Source organism: Schistocerca nitens, chromosome 1, assembly GCF_023898315.1.
Source record: "Schistocerca nitens isolate TAMUIC-IGC-003100 chromosome 1, iqSchNite1.1, whole genome shotgun sequence".
NCBI lineage: Eukaryota > Metazoa > Arthropoda > Insecta > Orthoptera > Acrididae > Schistocerca > Schistocerca nitens.
This window is the reverse complement of record NC_064614.1, coordinates 267,679,722-267,703,735: the sequence shown is the minus strand read 5'-3', so window position 1 is coordinate 267,703,735 and position 24,014 is coordinate 267,679,722. Positions and strand designations below refer to the sequence as shown.

The 24,014-nt window shown below is 43.2% G+C and overlaps 1 protein-coding gene across 2 annotated transcripts in view; it reads left to right on the top strand.

The window, feature by feature from the left end:
- The window catches only part of LOC126235413 (uncharacterized), a 39,444-nt gene that overhangs the window by 11,677 nt on the left and 3,753 nt on the right, over positions 1-24,014 (top strand). Inside the window, exons 2-3 of one of the 2 annotated variants that reach the window (XM_049944138.1) lie at positions 12,585-12,678; positions 20,466-20,812. In XM_049944138.1, coding sequence (XP_049800095.1) covers positions 12,585-12,678; positions 20,466-20,812 — 441 coding nt within the window. The remainder of the gene's footprint in view (positions 1-12,584; positions 12,679-20,465; positions 20,813-24,014) is intronic. The other variant, XM_049944145.1, reaches the window with a different exon arrangement.

Below are 24,014 nucleotides of genomic sequence, written 5' to 3'. Positions count from 1 at the left end.
ACTACATGTTTGCACACCACCGCTCGATCCCTCCTGCAATGCTGTGGCCACATCTCCGACAGAAGTCTGATCAACTGCTTTCCTCCCTCTGCCACATTACACTTCAAAAGAACTTGTCTTTTCGAAATTTGTAATCATTTTCTTCAGACCTTTAGCAGACATCGGATCAATGCCTTTTTTCGTACCCTTGAGTGTATCGAACTTCTACACAGCTACTGACACAAAGTTACCTTTCTTGTAAAAGAGCTTTACCACCAGCGTGCGATCCTTCATGGAAACAGTCATGCTGGGCGCCGGACGCAAACTTTAGGAACGGCTATGTGCCAAGCGTCTTTTGGTGTGCATATTCTGACACTATTGGTTCCTCCTGTGTGAAGAATGGTTCAAACGGCTCTGAGCACTATGGGACTTAACATCTTTGGTCATCAGTCCCCTAGAACTTAGAACTACTTAAACCTAACTAAGGACATCACACACATCCATGCCCGAGACAGGATTCGAACCTGCGACTGTAGCGGTCACGCGGTTCCAGACTGAAGCGCCTAGAACCGCACGGCCCCAGTGTGAAATACACTCCTGGAAATGGAAAAAAGAACACATTGACACCGGTGTGTCATACCCACCATACTTGCTCCGGACACTGCGAGAGGGCTGTACAAGCAATGATCACACGCACGGTACAGCGGACACACCAGGAACCGCGGTGTTGGCCGTCGAATGGCGCTAGCTGCGCAGCATTTGTGCACCGCCGCCGTCAGTGTCAGCCAGTTTGCCGTGGCATACGGAGCTCCATCGCAGTCTTTAACACTGGTAGCATGCCGCGACAGCGTGGACGTGAACCGTATGTGCAGTTGACGGACTTTGAGCGAGGGCGTATAGTGGGCATGCGGGAGGCCGGGTGGACGTACCGCCGAATTGCTCAACACGTGTGGCGTGAGGTCTCCACAGTACATCGATGTTGTCGCCAGTGGTCGGCGGAAGGTGCACGTGCCCGTCGACCTGGGACCGGACCGCAGCGACGCACGGATGCACGCCAAGACCGTAGGATCCTACGCAGTGCCGTAGGGGACCGCACCGCCACTTCCCAGCAAATTAGGGACACTGTTGCTCCTGGGGTATCGGCGAGGACCATTCGCAACCGTCTCCATGAAGCTGGGCTACGGTCCCGCACACCGTTAGGCCGTCTTCCGCTCACGCCCCAACATCGTGCAGCCCGCCTCCAGTGGTGTCGCGACAGGCGTGAATGGAGGGACGAATGGAGACGTGTCGTCTTCAGCGATGAGAGTCGCTTCTGCCTTGGTGCCAATGATGGTCGTATGCGTGTTTGGCGCCGTGCAGGTGAGCGCCACAATCAGGACTGCATACGACCGAGGCACACAGGGCCAACACCCGGCATCATGGTGTGGGGAGCGATCTCCTACACTGGCCGTACACCACTGGTGATCGTCGAGGGGACACTGAATAGTGCACGGTACATCCAAACCGTCATCGAACCCATCGTTCTACCATTCCTAGACCGGCAAGGGAACTTGCTGTTCCAACAGGACAATGCACGTCCGCATGTATCCCGTGCCACCCAACGTGCTCTAGAAGGTGTAAGTCAACTACCCTGGCCAGCAAGATCTCCGGATCTGTCCCCCATTGAACATGTTTGGGACTGGATGAAGCGTCGTCTCACGCGGTCTGCACGTCCAGCACGAACGCTGGTCCAACTGAGGCGCCAGGTGGAAATGGCATGGCAAGCCGTTCCACAGGACTACATCCAGCATCTCTAGGATCGTCTCCATGGGAGAATAGCAGCCTGCATTGCTGCGAAAGGTGGATATACACTGTACTAGTGCCGACATTGTGCATGCTCTGTTGCCTGTGTCTATGTGCCTGTGGTTCTGTCAGTGTGATCATGTGATGTATCTGACCCCAGGAATGTGTCAATAAAGTTTCCCCTTCCTGGGACAATGAATTCACGGTATTCTTATTTCAATTTCCAGGAGTGTATGATGTCATTCTGAGCACTGGTTCTCTTACTACAGTGATTTGAAACTGGAACGTTAATTATGGACACCCTGTACTTTTGTTTATATCGAGTATATATTTCGACGGAATTGAGTCAATCTCACTGCTTCGCCGCTATTATGGTAGGATGATTCACATGTAGCCGACGTTGCCTTAGCGACATTTCCTCACAATCACTGAGACCTTTAGGAAAGCCAGTCGTGACAAAAGAATTCCACCTTGATAGTAGATGTAAAATGAAGGCGAAATATATCATGACCTGAAGAATAATGAAATAATACCAATTTCCGGTGTCAATATTATCGAACTAACGGTTTGATAAGTCAGGATTGAGAAATACTGGCACAAATTATTTACAATTATTTATTTATGGAAAAACTCTAGAAAAGGACCACGGGGAAGATAATTTTGATTATTTGAGAAATGTAAGAACACACTAGGCAATACTGACTCCGCAACGTATCTCAGAAGATTAGACAACCAAAGGCAAACATACTTTTGTATCATGTGAACCATTAGACTGCAGGGTTGTCCTACGTGGCTGGGCGCCATGGTGCCTATGAAATGTTCGTAAGCAACTTTCTATTTCGACGATTTCTAATATGAAATCAAATTTCAGTACAAGCAGTTTTTTTGTACACTCAAGTCTGTATTCATTATTTTCGGAAACAAATATTAAGACCCCAATTCTGGGAAATTGCAGAGAGTCACTTTAATCCCCACAAAGTTTTGCTGCAAGCGATGAGTTCGTCTTTTTATACATTGTTGTTTGTACCAATAGCTTCTTCCTGTGCAGTGCTTTTGGCGCTATCCAGTATAGCTCGAGAGCTTGTGAATCTACGTTCATTTCCGTGTCCTGTGTGTGATCGATTATTCTTAATACAATGTCCCTAAAAGCCAAAGAACATATAGTCCTAACAGTGATTGGAAGGAGCAATATTGTTTTCTTGAACCAGTACTGTTTTTTCGAATTCACAAGAAAACCTGTATTCTTATTGTGTGACATTCCGTGTGTGTGTGTTGCCAACTTATACAGTTTCGAACCCTTACAGGTTCATTTTCAAGCCTGGTCCACTGGGGCCGCAGCCACAGTGCCTGATCTTAATAATAGACGCTGAGTGGCAACACATGCTCTATAAATGTTTGCAGGGTGAATGCCGAAATCCACACTTGCCTGCAAACAAGTCAAAATACAACTGGTAACAGGAATGTGTGAATTGTGGAATTCACCCTGAAAACATTTATAGAGCATGTGTTGTCACTCAGCGTCTATTATTAAGATCAGGCACTAGGGCTGCGGCCTCAGTGGACCAGCCATGAAAATGAACCTGTAAGGGTTCGAAATTAGTCGCCTAATAAATACTGCAACTGTTGGCAGAACCATTAATAAACGCTTTATGGAATAATGATTATGTTATATTCCAAAATAAAAAACGACCAACAGTCTGGAACTGCGCGACCACTGCGGTCACAGGTTCTAATCCTGCCTCGGGCATGGATGTGTGTGATGTCCTTAGGTTAGTTAGGTTTAAGTAGTTCTAAGTTCTAGGGGACTGATGACCTCAATGTTAAGTCCCATGGTGCTCAGAGCCATTTGAACCATTTTGAACCAACAGTCTTGTTACCACCCTTCTGTTACAAGGGGTAGGATGAGAGTTGTTTCATGCTACCCGACATGATTGGAAAATAATGGTGACGTTGCAGAAAAACTAGCACGACATATATGTGTGCGTGGATCTCTCACTAATCTTCGATCTACATCTTCTGCAGCTTTTTTTCTTTTTTTAACAGCACGGGCTTGGTTTTTTCATCCGCGTCTTGTAATTAGCCTCATAGTGCAGTGGGCTAATGACTTTTGTAATACTTTCGCCATGAAGATTTGTTAAACGCTAAGCAAAAAACAAGCATCTGAACGCTAAGAAAAAAAAGCATCTGGTGGCTCAAGCTTCATTACTGCGTTATTTGAACAAAGACTGTCCCAGTGGTGGAAGCAGCGGAGTCGCAGCCGTGCTGGGAAATACCGGACGCTATCCAGGAAACACATACCGTATGCAGATCGGCGATAAGTGGTCAGCTGTCCGCGGCCGTGAATAATTAATTAGCTGCGTGTCTTTGAGCCACTCCACCGGCAGGCGGCAATGAGACGCGAATGTAGAAAGGCGGGGTTCTTACAGAATGCCCGACCACCCAAGTGGTGTCGATAATCCAACCAAGGTTCGGCCACGAAGCACGCCGCTTTCTCTGGAGAAGCTTCATTTTCCTCTGGATGATTACACGGGTATCAGCGGCTCGCTCAGAAGGATACAACTATGCACTTCACTGACTGGCTTCAACGAACTCTGCGCTGTCATTCTTTTTTTCAGTGTCTTCTAGGGAGGTCCACAGTCGGTGTTAGCATTACTGACCACACTGGAGATATCTAGGGTGACGTACCTCATTTGGTAATTAATCACTGCACATTTTAATTTTCAGGAGATGATGCCCCACAGCTCTCATATATTTGAAAAACGTCGTATTACCGTTATCAGCTGCTGGTAAAATAGGTTATTTTCACAACCAGTTTCAGTCGTCTGACCATCATCAGTTCCCTGTATACCAAATAAAATAATATATTAGCAACATTAAAGACCTAAGCCATCACTAATATGTTAACTGATGTAACTGTTAACGACAACCTATATCATGCTATGTTATGTACTCACATAAAAGTATTTACAGTAGCATATTAGGGGAAATATAAAGTCGTTATCGTCCGGTGATAAATCTTGTGCAGAGTTACCTGTTACCATATCGTAATATAAATTACGTCGTCAGTGTATGAAAACAGTGCTCGGTAGTTTACTCATTCATTTTGAAATTGTAATAGGCGTTATCACTGTGAAAAGATTCATGCCACACAGAGGTGACTGGACACTTGAGAAAAATGTGTACTGGTGGGGGCAAAGAGGTCTCAATACATCGATAGTGACTAGAATCTTGCAATTACTAAGCTGTCTGTCGTCTGCTACGATAATTACTTGCCACAGTCATAACAGGTGTACTGCAGATTGCATGTAATAGCAATTTGCGCGTGTTACACTGACAGCTGCAGTGACAGAAAACAAAATGCACAGAAGTAATAGGCACTACTGTGTAATGTGTAATGTATAATGCTTCCATCGTACAGTAACTTTTATGGGACGGACCGTACAGATACATACAATGTATTCCTATCCGATTTGTCTAAATATATGCAGTACAACATATGTAACACGCTCAGTTTTATGGACAAACAGTTGTATCAGCACCTCAAGTAACACATTTTCATTGCACATTTTCTAGATTACGAAATTGCTACTCTAAGTGACGGGACATGGACGTAGCAACTACGATTCTAGCAAGCTTTTGTAATTGTAGGGTGCATTTTATTCATGTATTCACTGAATATGTTTCCTTTTAATATATGCTGATATTTATAAAGAATTTTTATGTTACTGTTAGCGAAAATAAAATAGAACCAAAAGAAGTGTGCCAAGCGCTTGAATAAAATTACTCGTACGTTGAATTTTTAGAGCCGATTGTTTCATGCAAGGAGACAGATTGACTATTAGGATTTCTGCGTACATTCAGTACCTGTAGATAGAAAATCTCGTCGCACTATTGTTTTATGCAGTATGTACCTGGTTTCTGGAATTTCTCATTGAAAAACTGTTTTCATTGAAGTTCGTTATAAAATCTCACAGAGGTACATTTTATCCGCTACGATAATGAATGTTTCCAGCTCTATTGTGTTGATTACGACTACACGTGGCATCTAGTTCAATCTTGAGTTAGTTTGGTTTACGTTTCTGTTTGTTCCTAGTTTATTGTTTCGAGAATAACATATCGAAGTACAGTTGTACCCTATGGTTGCGGAGGAGTTACAGCGTTCTCACAATGCAAGTATTCCGACATTATTGGTCGGAATATCACGTTGGAATTTACCTGCCTAATCGGAGTCTCTTTTATACACCTGCCTTATAGTACCTTATCTTCAAAAAGAGTGATTCTTCTTCATACTGTGTTTCTGTGGCTCACATCAATTCGAGAGGCCATTACCGCTGAGTGTAATTAGGTATTAGCTATTTTTCACCTATCTCTCGCTCCGCAGTCATAATATGAGCCCCTAACTAAAATTTATAATGAAAAAGAATTTTCTTTGGACACATTTATTGTTAATATGACGAAAGAGCAAAGATATTTAATTAAACCATTAACTAATAAGTTAATGAGATATTTTGCCATGCTTATATCTAACAAACATTTTCATAGTACGATGATACAATGCTCAGTGCATCCAAAGTGATACCAACAGCTCCTTCTCAGATTCCCAGAAATGAAAGCTAACTATCCAACGGGAGGGCAGACACTTGTTACAAAGCATGCTTCCTCTGCACTACTACTGTGCGTAAAGTAGTGCAGACACTTGCTTCACCAATACCCTACACCCACTTAATCTCAACCAAGTTTAGCTGTGTGGGCTACACTTCCCGTTTGAAAATCACTTGATTGCTGGATCACTTAATTCTTAATTGACAGCAATTGGAAGCCTTCAGGGTGTCAGTGTTTTGTGTTTGACCGCTACCACTATTAATAACTATACGTTGGTGCAGAAGTTCGTTACGTTTTTGTTTTGCTTGTTGATATTTGGTTTGCTATGGGTTTATTTGTCGCTTGTCATTTTTTATTTGTAGTTGACTGTCGCTATTTGAGTTTACATGTTGTCATTTTGTCATTTAGAGATAGTGAGTGGAGCTGTGGACTCTAGGAACTGGAGTGCCAAATGAAATAATCGGAACATTTACGACATATTCTTCTGTTTGAGTTCAATAGAGAGGTGACAGCAGCGGAGGCTGCCACAAACATTTACACCGTGTGTGGGGATAATGGACAGAGTACGGGAAAAAAATGGTTTTCTCGTTCGTTTCGACGTTAGTGATTCTCCACGTTCAGGAACACCTTTGGGGATCAATGAAGATCGTTTAAATGCATTAATCCACAATGTTCCACATCAGTGTACTCGTCAACTGGCAAATGTGACGAAATATGATCGTTTCATCATCGAGCGACATTTTCACGCACTGAGGAAGGTTTAAAAATCGGTAGGTATCGTATTCTCTAAGTGAAAATCACAAAAATCACTGGGTGGCTACATGTGTATCTCTGCTTGCTCGTAATCAATTAGCTAGTGAACAACACTGACCATTCGTATCCTGTATCGTTACTGGTGACGAGAAATGCTGTCTTTAATATAAGGAAAAAATGGAATGGTTGAGCCCAAACAAAGTAGCAACTTCCCGTACAAAGACCTACGCGTATCCACAGAAGGTAACGTTATGCGTCTTCCAAGGTGTGATCATCACTGCCGACATATATTGTCAACAACTGAGGCATCTCGCAGACGCATTCCAAAACCAACGACCTGGAGGTCTGCGTGAAGTGATGCTATTCCACGATAACACACGCCCACAATCTGGCAGACTGACAAAGAACTATACAGATGTTGGGTCGGGAAGTCATTCTGCATCCATCTTTTTCATCCGATCTTGCGCCCTAAGATTTTTTTCCTTTTCCGCTCTCTATCGAACAATCTTGAAGGAACTTTCTTTCCGGATGAAAATGCGCTCGGACCGTGGCTCGACGAGTTCTTCGCCTCAAAACCATGTGATTTCTACAGTCACGAAATCTACACCCGCGTTGACTGATTGTTGCAAATAGTGAAGGAGAATATATTACTGATTACTTAAGTCTGTGTTATGTGTATCTGTTGTATTTCTTAAACTTATTGAGAAACGCTTCGAAATTGTGCACTAACCTTATGATAATAGAACAATGTAGTTGCCTTTACGTAATTATTGTTGTGTTGTGCTGTTAATTAACTACTTTATCTGTTGCGAAGTAAATAATGAAAAAATTTCTGGTCCATCTTTGGAATTACCTGCAATTCGGAGAAGCAGTTTTCGTAAGGTACTAAGCATAAGGGACGCACATGTCTCAATTTTTCTATCGTAGATGCATGGCACAAAGGATAAATTATGTGTGTAGTGGGTGGACTATGTGAGGAAGCCGTTGCTCATACGTTCATTTCACTAGCTGTAATCTCCACAACATTGCGCACGCATTAATGTTAGTACTTGAAAAAAATTAATTATTGGTAACTTATGTAGCCAGTAATACAGTGTTATGAAATACTGATAACAGTAATGACCCTTTTAAAATGATTAGTTTTGTTACGGAAACGTAACTTAACGCTTTTGTTTTAACCCCTCAGATAATTTTATTTTCCGCTCAGGGGTAATTACCCCCAGTTGGGAACCAATGGTGTAAGTGCATCGAGTAAGTGTTGGCGATGAGCGAGTGTAAAATTTATGATTGTTTCCTGCTGGGGAACTGGAGTAAACGGAAATGGGTGACAAAAAATAACTCACTTCTGAGTAATACCACTATAGGTACCTCCGAGTCTGCCTCTCCATAAAACACGTGAATCACCGTCAACAGTACCGCACGCCGTTACTCCATAAGACACTGAGGAGAAGTTTGGAATTTAATCTAGGGTGTCAGCAAGTAGACTGGTGATTAGCCTTCCCGGTCATTTCGGGTGAAAATTTATTTTACCTACAGGATTCATTCTGGTTTCCTTGGGATAAGCATTGCCACACTAGCATGCACTAGTAACCACAATACAAATATAGAAGGGATATGCAGCTGTATAAAACTTCAGAATCTGAACACTAGAGCTGAGATCTTGTACAAGTATTTATTTTCCGACTCGAATCGCTATCCCTGCCGCCCTTTCTTCAGCCTCCCGATAAATGGGAACTTGAAACACTACAGGAATTTTGCAGTTACGTTTATGACTATTTTTATACCTGTGTTTTTTTTTCTGAGTTTCTGCTGGCGTATACAACTTTAAAATAACTTCCGGGAATTCAGGCAGGTAACACTTTCAGCGACCGCCGGTATTTCGGCGGGAGAACACGCCATTTTCAAGGCAGTTTGCCTTGGCTGAATTTCCGGAAATTATTTGAAAATACCTTACGGTTTTCCGTACCACTTCGCAGGCAGTCATTGGCTCGTGTGAAGTGGTTCCTGATCAACGCTTCCTCATGCGTGTCCGTTCCTGCAACAGGCAGATACTATTGCGATATGTGCCTGCACTGTGAACAAATATTTTCTCTCTGTTAAGAGAAACTGCCGATCGGTCGTTTTTTTGCTTCAGAAGTCCTTCTAGAACGATACCTACAGGATGCACAATCGCGTGTGGCGTTTTCCTCATTATGAGGAGACAGTTTTGTAGCCGACGACCTACCGCGGCCGGTCGTTGCGGCCGAGCGGTTCTAGGCGCTTCAGTCCGGAACCGCGCTGCTGCTACGGTCGCAGTTTCGAATCCTGCCTCGGGCATAGATGTATGTGATGTCCTTAGGTTAGTTAGGATTAAGTAGTTCTAAGTCTAGGGGACTGATGACCTCAGATGTTAAGTCCTATAGTGCTCAGAGCCATTTGAACCATTGATCTACCGCGATACACCCATAGGTGAATCAGTATGACTGACGAATAACTTGGAAGCGCTCGTCAAGCTCTTTATGAAGCCCTTAGAATGATCACTTACCATGCAGCTCTGATCAATTTTATGATACAGAACAGTAAAAAAATCTATAAAATTTATACTTCAAGTAATTTCAGGCGAAAGAAAAACACCATCCTATTTACAGCAGCTGTGTAAGTGCCTTCTTTAAAATGAGAAGGAAGAAAAGTAAGATATGTTAGAGTTTAACGTCCATTGACGTAGGGGTCATTAGAGACGGAGCACAAGCTCGGAATGGAGAAGGAAACCAAAGGCATCACACCTGCATTTGCCTTAAGTGATTTAGGGAAATGATGGAAAACCTAAATCTCGTTGGCCAGACGGATTTCTAACCAGCATCCTCCAACTCCAGCTCACTCGGTTTTTAAATTAGAGTGTACCTTGTTTCCGCTACACGATACAAGAATCTTCAACTAGAACAAATACTCTGATTCATACGATGAAAGAATCGATTAGAAAACGTGAAATGATTTTGGCATTACTTTCCCCGTGTAAAAGAACTGTGTGTAAAGTACTTATCTTCAGAGAAAAACGGTTGACTGGTTTCTTTACATCCTTATTTTAAAAATGTCGTGAGTGATTGACGTCAACAGATACATGCGCGGAAGAGGTGACTTTACGTCTCCGTGTATGTGCACGTACTGTATATTTGTGTATGGGATGGCATGGTTTTCGTGACGGTATTACCCCAGCTGTCACTGCCTGACAATTGGATGGCTACTGGCAAAGAAGTTAAGAATATTTGTATCCCACACTGATTATTTGGAATTAGTGAATCTGTCCACAACCTGCAGTTTGATTCCAACACCAATCAGTTTTACAAAGCATTTTCCTATTGAAATACCGAGCGAGAATGCGCTGTGTTTAGCACACTGGAGTCGTATTCGGGAGGACGACATTCAAACCTGCGTCCGCTCATCCTGATTTAGGTTTTCCGCTATTTCCCTAGATCGCTTCAGGTAAATGCCGGGAAAGTTTCAGTGTAAGGACACGGCCGAATTACTTCCCCGTACTTCCCTAATCCAATGGGACCGTTCACCTCGCTGTTTGGTCCTCTCCCTCGAAACACTCAACCAATCTATTCAAGTGGTATGTCTTTACCTTCCACCGACCTTCGAACTGACTTTCTCAGCGACATACCTAAAGTTTAACTCGACTCTTAACCAGGGTGCAACTTACATTTTTTCCGTACACAAATCTTTGCCGGAGGTGAAAGAAGCTGCAAGTGACACAAAATTACTCGTACCGACGGAGAAATGAAGCCAGGATCTTCTTCTTTGCAATCTGATGTTTACCCTCTTGAGCTCATTTCACTAACACGTAACTGTTGCTTCCTCTTGAATGTCTACTGTCAGGTCCTTGCTCCCTAAAATCAACTGAGATTTGTTGTTACGTCACATCCGTCACACACGTTTAAATCTTAGCCATATGCTTTTCGCTTTTTTAACACTTTTTGTTAGCTCACCTTGTCTGTTTGTGTGTTCGGTTCAAATTTTATAACTGATTTTAAACTGTCGTCCCGATGAGCTAGAGACTTGAAGCTTTAAACATAGCTCAGAAGTGAACAATAACGCAATATTATCTCGCTTTGTATGGTTTCTGGCAGAGGGTACTTTGTGTACCACTGCTATTTCCCCCTTTCCCTTTTCCAGCCTCGAATGAATCGCACTCAGAACGAACGCTGGTAAACCTCTGTGTGAGCTCTACGTTCTCTAATTTTTACCTTAAGGGTCTTTTCGCAAGATACATGTAGGAGGAAGCAAAATATTGGAGAGAAACTGAAACGAACCTGAGCTTTACCACATATCTCTGTTGTGATCTCACAAAGAAATTTGAAATCGACGGAAAAATTTACCACACGGGAGATTAAACAGCATAAAATAATTATTTAAATAATAAAAGTTTTAATATACACGTTTTTAAAACGTACTAAGAAGTATAAAATAATTTCACCAAGTCCTCTACAGATTTATTAGCCCATCCTAAAAATTTGTGCTTGAGAATTTTCAATAGCTACGCCAATACTTGTAAAATTTAAAACGAAAAACGTGGGGTGCATGCATTAAACAGCAGTAACGGGTGTAGGGGGGTAGCTGCCGCTGCGAGAAGTCGCCTAACAGTTCATATCACTTGCAGTGCTATAAAATTGTTAGCATGTCAGGTGGACTATTAACGCATCAGCTACCCGTTGAGAGCGCCCCAGGCTTTTCGTTTTAAATATTACAAATATTGTCATAGCCATTAAAAATTCGCAAGTACAAATGGTCAGGGCTATTCGTAAGGAATTAGGAATCTGCAAGGGGCTAGGAGAATTATTTTATGGTTTTTAGTCCATTTTAAATATGTTACATTAAAAAGATTTCATTAAATAGCTTTTAGTCCTAAACCTTTCTCACTGGCCTGTAACAGATTAGTAGAATTTAATAATTGCACCAGATATTTGAAAACATGATTCTGAAGTGTTTCTTACACAGCACTAACATTTTTTAAGTTCAATATTTAGTCACGGAGACTGATATCCGAAGAAAATCCCAACGTAGTTGCGTGTTTGCAGAAGTGATTATTGTCCCCGCTAATCGTTATTTCTGTGACTTCACTTAAGTGACATACACTTTACAAGTAAAATATTCTTCCGATGCGGAAAATTATATGCTTCTGTTTACAAAACAACTTATCTTACGTACTTCATAAAACCTATCATATTCATTCTAACATCATTTCATAGGTTTATTACAACATTTGGATTCTCAAGTGCCACTAAACTTAAATTTTTCATTCAGTTTTAACGAAATTCCCTCTGTTTGTTGCTTCTACAGGATTCTGATTTCAGTGGTTTTCTGCTTTCCCCAATCGAAAACGTGCTCTATCAGGTTCAAGCCACTCTACTTTCAGTCTGTCGATTTTCGTTATTTGCGTCCTGCCTTTTTTTTTTATCCTGAATCTCAGTTTATTCAATTTCATGTTGCAGCAGCGATGCTACTGCCCCTGGTGTCGTCGTTACCGCAGCTGAGAGCAGACTCGCAAATCGTGTTCAGCGCAGACGATGACAGCATCGGCCCCAGGTAACCTCTCCTAGTACGTATAATAGACACATCAAAAAAAATTTTTGCATCACCTCGATTCAGAGAGTTCCGGAACCTGTACAGAAAACTTGAATACAGATCAACATAAACAGTATTCCCGCCCTTTTTATTGCTTATAAAAACCACACATTGCTAATTGTACCACCATACAGCGAGACCTTCAAAAGTCGTGATCCAGATCGCTGTACACACCGATACCTGTAATATCAAGTAGCACCTCCTCTTGCATTGATGCATGCCTCTATTCGTCGTGGCATACTATCCACAAGTTCATCAAGGCACTGTTGGACCAAATTGTCCCACTTCTCAACGGCGATTCGGCACAGATCCCTCAGAATGGTTGGTGGGTCACGTAGTCCGTAAACAGCCCTCTTCAATCCATCCCAGGCATGTTTGATAGGGTTCATGTCTGGAGAACATGCTGGCCTCTCTAGACGAGCGATGTCGCTATCCTGTCGAAAGTCATTCACAAGATGTGTACGATGAGAGCGCGAATTGTCGTCTATGAAGACGAATGTCTCGCCAATATGCTCGCGATATGGCTGCACTGCCGGTCGGAGGATGGCATTCACGTATGGTACAGCCGTTACGGCGCCTTCCATGACCACTAGTGGCGTACGTTGGCCCCACATAATGCCACCCTGAAACAGCAAGGAATCTTCACGTTACTGCACTTGCTGGACAGTGCGTCTAAGGCGTTGTGCCTGACCGGGTTGCCTCCAAACAGGTCTCTGACGATTGTCTGGCTGAAGACATGTGCAACAATCATCAGTGAAGAGTATGTGATGCCAGTGCTCAGCGCTCCATTCGGCGTATTGTTGGGTCCATCTGTAACGCGCTGCATGGTGTCGTGGTTGCAAAACTGGACCTCGCCGTGGACGTTGGGAGTGAAGTTGAACATCATGTAGCCTATTGCGTACCGTTTGAGTCGTAACACAACGTCCTGTGGCTGCATGAAACGCATTATTCTTTACATGGTGGCGTTGTTGTCAGGGTTCCTCCTAGCCATAATCCATAGATAGCGGTCATCCACTGCAGCAGTAGCCCTTGGGTGGGCTGAGCGAGGCATGTCATCGGCAGTTCCTGTCTCTCTGTATCTCCGTGAACAACATATCTTTGGTTGACCCCGAGACGCCTGTACACTTCCCTGTACACTTCCCTTGTTGAGAGCCCTTCCTGGCACAAAGTAACAACGGGGACTCCTTCGAACCGCGGTATTGACCGTCTAGACATGGTTGAACTACAGACAACACTAGCCGTGTATCTCCTTCCTGTTGGAATGACTGAAACTGATAGGCTGTCTGGGCCCCCTCCGTCTAATAGGCGCTGCTCATGCATGGTTGTTTACATATTTCCCCTGGTTTAGTGACATCTCTGAACAGTCAAAGTGACTGTGCCTGTGGTGCAATATCCACAGTCAACGTCTATCTTCAGTTCTGGGAACCGGGTTGATACAAAACTTGTTTTGATGTGTGTATTTTCATCAATCTTCTGACTGGTTCGATCACGAATTCCTCTCTCATGCCAACGTCATCTCAGAGTAGCACGTGCACATTATAGCTCTAATTATTCATTGGATGTCTTGGAATCTCTGTATTCACCTACAATTTTTACCCTCTACTGCTCCCTCTAGTACCATGGAGGTTATTTCCTGATGACTTAAAACATTTCTTATCATCATACCCCATCTTATTTTCAGAAGTATGTCCCTTTCTTCTGTGGAGAATCTCTTCTTTCTTTATCTTGACAGGTTGTCTAATTTTCAACAGCCTTCTGTAGTAGGGAAGAGCAGACTTGGTCAGACTTACCGTGTTTAATATTGTTAAGTTCAATTAAATGGTTATCATAGTATAACTTAGTACATATACTTGCAACTCAGCATTAAATTTAAGAGTCTAAAATTATTGCATATAGGTTCAAGTCGAGTGCATTAGCGTATCCCAGGTATGGGCAGGTTCACGCACTTATGGGAACACCTTTACGCATGTCGTAGAACACAATAACGAGTGAACAAAACACACTACTAAAATTATCAAAATATGTCTATTCGCAGTCAACAGGCTTGGTTATGCCATTTAAGTAGCAGTAAAAAATTTAATGAACTTCCACTTGTTATCATAACATTCGTCGCAAGCTTACGTTTTACATCTAAGGCGCTGTATCCATTCTTGATTTATTTTTGATTGGTTGCATCGTTTCAACCAGTAAATATAAAGGCAATTTTCAGCCTCTTCAACAGACTGCTGGAGATTAGAACAGAAATGAATGAATGGGACATTACTTTCTTTTTTAAGCTTAAGCGGTATTATGATTACCTGTCACTTTCTGTAAGCTTGCTTTGTACATTCTTATATACTACATGTATACGCTTTTATAATACACGGGCCTGTAGTTGACATAAATAAGTTCCGAAACTGGAAAAAAAAAAGAGGCGAGGCGCGTCTAGAGCGTACACGTTGGTACCCGAAAGATGGTGAACTATAACTGGCTAGGACAAAGTCAGTGGAAACCCTGATGGAGGTCCGTAGTGATTCTGACGTACAAATCGATCGTCGGAGCTGGGTACAGGGGCGAAAGACTAATCGAACCATCTAGTAGCTGGTTCCATCCGAAGTTTCCGTCAGGATAGTTGGTGTCGTGCAAGTCTCATCCGTTAAAGCGCTTTCACAATAAAATAAAATAATATCTTAAAGTACACGGCTGTTGGTGAATTTTACTGACATTGGCAATTACTTAACCAGTCGATGTCGCCTGGTCGTGATGGACCAACAGAGATTGAATGGGATACTCCTTAAGACGGGAGCGCTTGTTGACAGACGCTTTGCAAGTGCTAGTTTGTAAGAGGACTTTGAGAGGAAGGCCGAGAAACAACATGATAGACTGAATAGAGAGAAGAGGAAATAACGCAGACCTGAAGAGGATATCAGAAGACAGGAGAGCATGGAGAGTTACCACATGAAAACCTGAATTTGGGCTGAACGTGAAGGATGACATCAAGTTTTTCCTTGTTCTTGCTTTTAGAAATTTCTTGCCCTTTTTAGTTCTTGCCCTCTAAGAATGAATTCTTTCTGCTTTCAATTCACTAGGTTCAAATAGCTTTCTTAGCAATTTCTGCCTTTTATTCTCTTGTGCCTTCATTTTTTAGACTGCATTTCCAAGTGCTGTTGTCTTAAAGTTTCTTAACTGGAGTATCAGAATGACAATTCCAAATAGTGTGTAAACGTGCCCCAATAGAACTGCGTAAACGTGTCCCATCGCCATGTTTGAATTATCTTAAAACCTACACTAGTAGCTTTCAGGCTTTCACATCTTTTAAAATAGAATAATCTGCTGTAAACTAACATACACTCTAGGGCAAAGAAAATACGACGCACCACGAAGGAATTATCTGAGTATGACGGAAATCGACATGTGATTTACATGTACAGATGAACAAATGATTACAATTGCAGAAAAATTGGAAAGAGATTCACGAAGTGAGCAAATGAACAGCGCGTTGGCCCACCTCTGTCCCTTGTGCAAGCAGTTATTCAGCTTGGCGTTGTGTTGTTGGATGTCCTCCTGGGGGATATCGTGCCAAATTCTGTCCAATTGGTGGATTAGATCGCCAAATCTCGAGATGTTTGCAGGGCCGTGCCCATAACGCTCCAAAAGTTCTCAATTGGAGAGAAATCCGGCGGCCTTGCTGGCCAAGTAAGGCGTTGGCAAGCACGAAGACAAAGCAGTAGAAACTCTCGCCGTGTGTTGGTGGGCTTTATCTTCCTGAAATGTGAGTCCGGTAAGACGTGCCATGAACGGTGCGTGGAATATCGTCGGCGTGCCTCTGTGCTGTGAGGGTACCGCGGACGAAAAGCAAAGGGAACCTGCTATCAAAAAAATTCGCACCCAGACCATCTCTCCTCGTTGTAGGGCCGAATGGCATGCGACAGTCAGGGAGGTATCTCACTGCTGTCTGAGGCGTCTTCAGACACGGCTTCAGCCTGGAATCTCATTGGCTCGAGTAGAATAGTCTTCAGTTATAGTCTCGCTTCGAACTCAGCCCCGAAGACCAGCAAAGACGTATCTGAAGACGCCCCTGACAGCTACGGCATACCAGTCTGACGGTCACCTGCCATGCGGTCCAACAATCGGGCGTGACGGTCTGGGAAGCCATTTCTTTTTCATTGGTTGTCATCGATGGCGTCATTACGGCGCAGCCGAACGATATGCTACGCCCCGTTTTGTTGCCCTTCAGTGGCAAGCTAACATGGGGTAACATTTCAGCAAGACAATGCCCGCCTGCACACGGCGAGAATTGGTTGTCTTCATGATTGCCAGGCCCTACCTTGGCCAATAAGGTCGCCGGATCTCTCTGCAATTGTGAACGTTCGGATTATTATGGCCAGGGCACTCCAATCATCTCGGTATTTTAAAGATCTAGTGGGCTGAATGGATTCGATGAACTTCGCCGTTTTCGGGATAATCGTTCACAGGTTCTGTATAAAATAAACTAGTCTTTTTGAAAGTTGCTTATCTCAGTGCATTTCGCCATTGACAGCTCATATCTTCGCTAGGGTGATCCCTTGTCCGTGCCATCACCACCACCACCAGGCGGCATCCAAAGCCGCGGTGGGCAGTGGTTATAATGTTTTGGCTGTTCAGTGTGCATGATATTTTTTTCGTACACGTTTACATATTAAGTCTGCTCTTTTCTCAGTCGATTTGGTTATGTTTTCTATGAAATGACGGAAGCTTGCAGCGTAATCAGTAACAAAAACGTTAGTATGTGGAAAGAACTTGCTTCCAAAGATTGTGATATGGGGTATGCAGCCTCTCACTTTATTACTCGACTTACCTATTTCGTCAGCGTCTCTTTATAATATAATTACACGAAACAGAAAGAACATGGTGGCGTAAGTGATTTCATTTAAAAATAAATACACACTGCTGCGAGCAACAAAAGTATGCAGACAAGAGATAATTCAAGTGCGTATAATGAAGTGAGGAATCAATAGTTTGGAATATTTCAGGAATTGCTAAATAGTGCATGTTGTGAACGTTTTTGTAAATTCCTTGTTTCGGCATCGACAATAGCAACCTTCCCTTGAAAATCAATACACGATCGTCTGTCATGTTTCTGAGGTGGATTATTTCATTGTTTTGCTACATTACATAAATGATGTAGTAAATGGTAGATTTACCGGTAGTATTGGTAACACTTGTAGGAAAGAAACGTGAATGAATGTGTAAGAGAGAAACATGGAGCTGATGACTACTCTTTATTTTTTTCTTTGTTTGGTTGTTTGTTTTCCACATAATTAGAACCACAAATCAGTCAATGTTAGTTCATTGTCTATTTTATTTCCTTAGGCAATATAACTTGCATTTTAAAAATAATAAAAATTAGTTGATCGCTTAGCTTCTACGCATTTATGTAACCAAAGCAATTACTTTTGGTTCACGTGCAGTTTACATTCACAAACATCCGAACATGTATATAATTATTGTTGTTATTCGTACTCAATAGAACGTGCTTCAGCATGATGAAAGGCAAGACTTTCCTGTTATTACTGATAAATGCGAAAGTTGTTTATAAATAGCAGAAACAAGTTTACCTAAGTTCGACAAAGTACTGAAGGGATGTTTGTTTTTTCTTTAGCTTTCTGTTCAGGAGATTGCGTTTTCCGGCGCTGTATGATAAATCCGTGTTTCCATACAACGTAGGCTTTCACGGCCGGCATCTTCTTAAGTTAAAACTTCCGGGCTGAGAGGCCGTGTTCAGTACCTCGGAAGATGCCTCATGCAATTGGAGATGCAATATCAGGAGGTGCGCTATACACAGACCGTGGTCTCTCAGACTGGAAGTTTTAACTGGAGAATCGGGTTTTATTTTCTTTACTACAACATCCCTCTGTTTAACATTACAAATAAACAATTTTCGAATACACCCTTAATTGAACATTGACGGATTCAAGTTTTAAGTGACAGACAGGAGGATAAATATGTAGAGCGAAAATGTTCCATAGGTTATCAAGCGCTTTATACATCCTCGAACAGGTTCTAGACGGTTCACAACTGCCGGTTTTTAGGGTAATGTCGTAATACATTGATCATATCCGTAAGGAAAGTGATACAGTTCCCCACAGTCGTTTAATGAACAAAGTAAGAGCATATGGACTATCAGACCAATTGTGTGATTGGATTGAAGAGTTTCTAGATAACAGAAGGCAGCATGTCAATCTCAATGGAGGGGAGTCTTAAAAAGTAAGAGTGATTTCAGGTGTGCCGCAGGGGAGTGTCGTAGGACCGTTGCTATTCACAAAATGACCTTGTGGCTAACATCGGAAGTTCACTGAGGTTTTTGGCGGATGATGCTGTTGTATATCGAGATGTTGTAACAATGTTAAATTGTACTGAAATGGCCGGCCGTGGTGGCCAAGCGGTTAAAGGCGCTACAGTCTGGAACCGCGCGGCCGCTACGGTCGCAGGTTCGAATCCTGCCTCGGGCATGGATTTGTGTGATGTCCTTAGGTTAGTTAGGTTTAAGTAGTTCTAAGTTCTAGGGGACTGATGACCTTAGAAGTTAAGTTCCATAGTGCTCAGAGCCATTTGAATCATTTTGTACTGAAATGCAGGAGGATCTGTAGCGAAATGACGCATGGTGCAGGGCACGGCAATTGAATCTCAATGTAGACAAGTCTAATGTGCTGCGAATACATAGTAAGAAAGATCCCTTATCATTTAGTTACAATATAGCAGGTCAGCAACTGGAAGCAGTTAATTCCATAAATTAGCTGGGAGTAGGCATTAGGAGTGATTTAAAATGGAATGATCATATAAAGTTGATCGTCGGTAAAGCAGATGCCAGACTGATTTTCATTGGAAGAATCCTAAGGAAATGCAATCCGAAAACAAAGGAAGTAGGTTACAGTACGCTTGTTCACCCACTGCTTGAATACTGCTCACCAGTGTGGGATCTCTACCAGATAGTGTTGATAGAAGAGCTAGAGAAGATCCAACGGGGAGCAGCGCGCTTCGTTACAGGATCATTTAGTAATCGCGAAAGCGTTACGGAGATGATAGACAAACTTCAGTGGAAGACTCTGCAGGAGAGACGCTCAGTAGCTCGGTACAGGCTTTTGTTGAAGTTTCGAGAACATACCTTCACCGAGAAGTCAAGCGGGGTAGCCGGCCGCGGTGGTCTAGCGGTTCTGGCGCTGCAGTCCGGAACCGCGGGACTGCTACGGTCGCAGGTTCGAATCCTGCCTCGGGAATGGGTGTGTGTGATGTCCTTAGGTTAGTTAGGTTTAAGTAGTTCTAAGTTCTAGGGGACTTATGACCTAAGATGTTGAGTTCCATAGTGCTCAGAGCCATTTGAACCATTTTTCAAGCGGGGTATATTGCTCTCTCATACGCATATCTCGCGAAGAGACCAGGAGGATAAAATCAGAGAGATTAGAGCCCACACAGAGGCATACCGACAATCCTTCTTTCCACGAACAATACGAGAGTGGAATAGAAGGGAGAACCGATAGAGGTACTCAAGGTACCCTCCGCCACACACCGTCAGGTGGTTTGCGGAATATGGATGTAGATATAGATGGAGATGTAATGAGGTAACACCCAATAGATATGTAACACACCCAACATACAAGTAACACAGGCACGACTTTAACTGACCAAAACTGCTGGGAAAATTACCATAATCGACGTTTACTAATATGGTAGTCCGAGGCAGCCTCAAGTAGTTTTACAACTCTATTTATAACACAGCAACTGGTCCGCAGGTTCCTGGCTGGGGGCACGTCAGCTAACGAGGTGGGCCGCAGCACGCGCTACCCAGGTGGCTGGGGCAGGCCCCTTTTCATCACGACAACGCCCAAGCCTGAGCAGCCGCGCCGCCAGACGCGGCCGCCCTACGTCGACTACGACGAGCTGTTCATCTTCGATCGGCCCTCCATGCCCATCGAGTACGTGCCGCGCACTACCAGCCCCGCCACCACCACCGGCAGTGGCTCCACGCGCGAGGACTGCAACTGCCCCACCACCAACGAGTACAACCCCGTCTGTGGCACAGACCACGTCACCTACTCCAACCCGGGGCACGTCTACTGTGCCAAGTACTGTGGCAAGAGTAAGTCTGTCATCATACGAAAACATAGTTCAATTAACTGATTTAGCCGGCCGTTGTGGCCGTGCGGTTAAAGGCGCTTCAGTCTGGAACCGCGTGACCGCTACGGTCGCAGGTTCGAATCCTGCCTCGGGCATGGATGTGTGTGATGTCCTTAGGTTAGTTCGGTTTAATTAGTTCTAAGTTCTAGGCGACTGATGACCTCAGAAGTTAAGTCGCATAGTGCTCAGAGCCATTTGAACCATTTTTTTGAATTAACTGATTTAAGTGTCAGGAAGTCGTTTCTGAAAGTATTTGTGTGGAGTGTAGCCATATATGGAAGTGAAACGTGGACGATAAATAGTTTAGACAAGATGAGTAGAAGCTTTCGAAATGTGGTGCTACAGAAGAATGCTGAAGATTAGATGGGTAGATCACATAACTAATGAGGAGGTATTGAATAGAATCGGAGAGAAGAGAAATTTGTGGCACAACTTGACTAGAAGAAGGGATCGATTGGTAGGGCATATTCTGAGGCATCAAGGGATCACCAATTTAGTATTGGAGGGCAGCGTGGAGGGTAAAAATCGTAGAGGGCGACCAAGAGATGAATACACTAGACAAATTCAGAAGGATGTAGGTTGCAGTAGGTACTGGGAGATGAAGAATCTTGCACAGGATAGAGTAGCATGGAGAGCTGCATGAAACCAGTCTCTGGACTGAAGACCACAACAACAACAATTTTCATTTACGTTTTAAGAATCGTCAGTCTTCTGAGCAGTTTGGCGTGACCAATGACAAATGGCTCCGAGCACTATGGGACTCAACATCTGTGGTCATAAGTCCCCTAGAACTTAGAACTACTTAAACCTAACTAACCTAAGGACATCACACACATCAATGCCCGAGGCAGGATTCGAACCTGCGACCGTAGCAGTCGCGCGGTTCCTGACTGAGCGCCTAGAACCGCTAGACCACCGCGGCCGGCGCTGACCAATGACAAACTCCGCAGTAACATTTGTACCGAAAATCCTCAATTATTTATTACATATATTTCAGTGTCTGTATTTTCTCTACAGTTTTATCATATAATAGCTCCCTCAAGTACGATGGAGGTTATTATTTAATGCATCAGCAGGTGTCCTATCATCCCCTTCTTCTTATTAGTCTTTTCTACATGTTCCTCGGCTCACCGATTCTGCAGAGAACCTCCTCATCCATCATTAACGCCTACTATTTCGAGCATCCTTCTATAGCACCACAACCCAAACGCTTCGATCCTCTTCTTATCCAGGATTCTCTACCATTCTCCAAAAGTTCCTTCTCAGATATTTGTTCCTGAAATTAAGGCTAATGTTTGATACTAGTCGTCTTCTTTCATTCTGGAATGCCTCTTTCCCAGAGCTGACGTGCTTTTCATCGTTACTTCGCCTGTCTTGCATTGCTTCCAGCTTGGCGGAATTTCTTCGTCCACTTCGTTGTCCTCAGTTTTGACACTGAATTAATTGCTAATCTCATTTATGCTACCCCTCATTACTTCCATCTTTCTTCAGTTATTCTCAAATCATGTTCTGTATCCAGTGGAATGCTGATTCCATTCAACAGACCCTGTAACGATTCTCCAATTTCACCGATGATAGCAATATTACTAGAAAATATCGTCAGTGACATTCTTTCACAACGAATTTAAAACTGCTGTTGCATTCCCTCACTCGCCATCAGAAGTAAGTCTGTATGGCATCTCGGCTTGATAAGGCACATCGACACTGTAACCTTTACGCTGTAAAAAAAAACAAAAAAAAAAAAAAAAAACGGATTCCCATGCCCAGTAATTTGGAGATCAGCCTCATCCGATGGGAAAAGATTGCCAACAAATCCGGTATCATTATTTATTCCTCCATATGGTCTGATGGTTTCAGTTCCTGTATAACTTCAATTTAGTAAATCTTACAGTCTCAGAGGAGAAGTCGAGGGGTGGTTGTGAGATTTAGGTCTGATGCTGTAGTGAGCTTCCTTTTCTGATTGACGTCCATAGTGCTTAAATGTCTGGTGCTTACTGATTACATTCAGTTTTGATGGTTTCTTGTTGACAGCTGGACACATGTTCGAAATTCTCTGTCATGCCATGACGGCGTACAAAGATGGAACGGTATGATGTCTCCAAATGTAAAGATAGAGCAGCAGCCATCGTTGTTATAAGAAGCAAGTGAAGAGAATATATGCTCAATGATTATTATGAAGTTGCACACAGAGAGATGCCACTACCACCCTTTGCAGGTTTCTGGGGTTGAGGTATCGCTGAGCTAGCCTAGCTGATACCATTTAGGCCTTCTGACAGTCAGAGCACCGCCTCCCCCCTCCCCCCCCCCCCCCTCCCGCCAATCCATTTCTTCAGTTACTTGAGGTTAGCAGAACAGACTGAAAGAAAAACGACCCTCATAAATGTACAATGAATGCCAAGCTTCCAAAACTACTGAACAGCAATAATTGCACGGATTCCCTAGCTATCCATGTAATGGGAAAGTCCAGTCATTAAAAGACCAAATACTGACGTACACTAATATTAAAGGAATAACTGAATTGACTACGTTGTGAGTGGAGGTACTAGGTAGGCATACAAAGGAGTCAGAAACTGACACTGCAATGAAGAATGTGGAAGCACATGCACAAGATCCACTGAGGTGAAATGCACTCGCGAATCACCAAACTGCGGGTAGATAATTATTGTTGCAAAGAATAAGTTGAATATCACAGAGAGGGTCCTAATATCCAATGATAACTGACTGGAAATCATCCTGTCCACTCTTGGTTCAATTCAACCATCGAAGCGAAGCAGCACTTACACAGTAAGCATCCAGAAACCACATTCATGTTTCGCATCCTACAGAGAAGTCTCGCCCTGGAGATCACAGAAGTGTCTTACCCCAGCATCTGCGGAAGTCTAGAAAAATTTCCTTCTCTCGTCTCCCTACGTTCTCATGGAAAAAATGACATACACAAAAACTACTTTCGGCCAGTTTAAGCCAACAAAAACAAAAAGAAATGCCGTTCAAACGTTTTAAACGTAAATTGGACGTGTGTGGTGTCAAGGTGTCACATGATAATGTGGGCAGTGCTTTCTCTCACACAGCTGCTCTGTCCAACATACATCACCACAATTGACAGTGCAGGCCTCCCATAGTGTCACAAAGCCACTCTGTCCAGTATATACCATTCCAGATGGCTG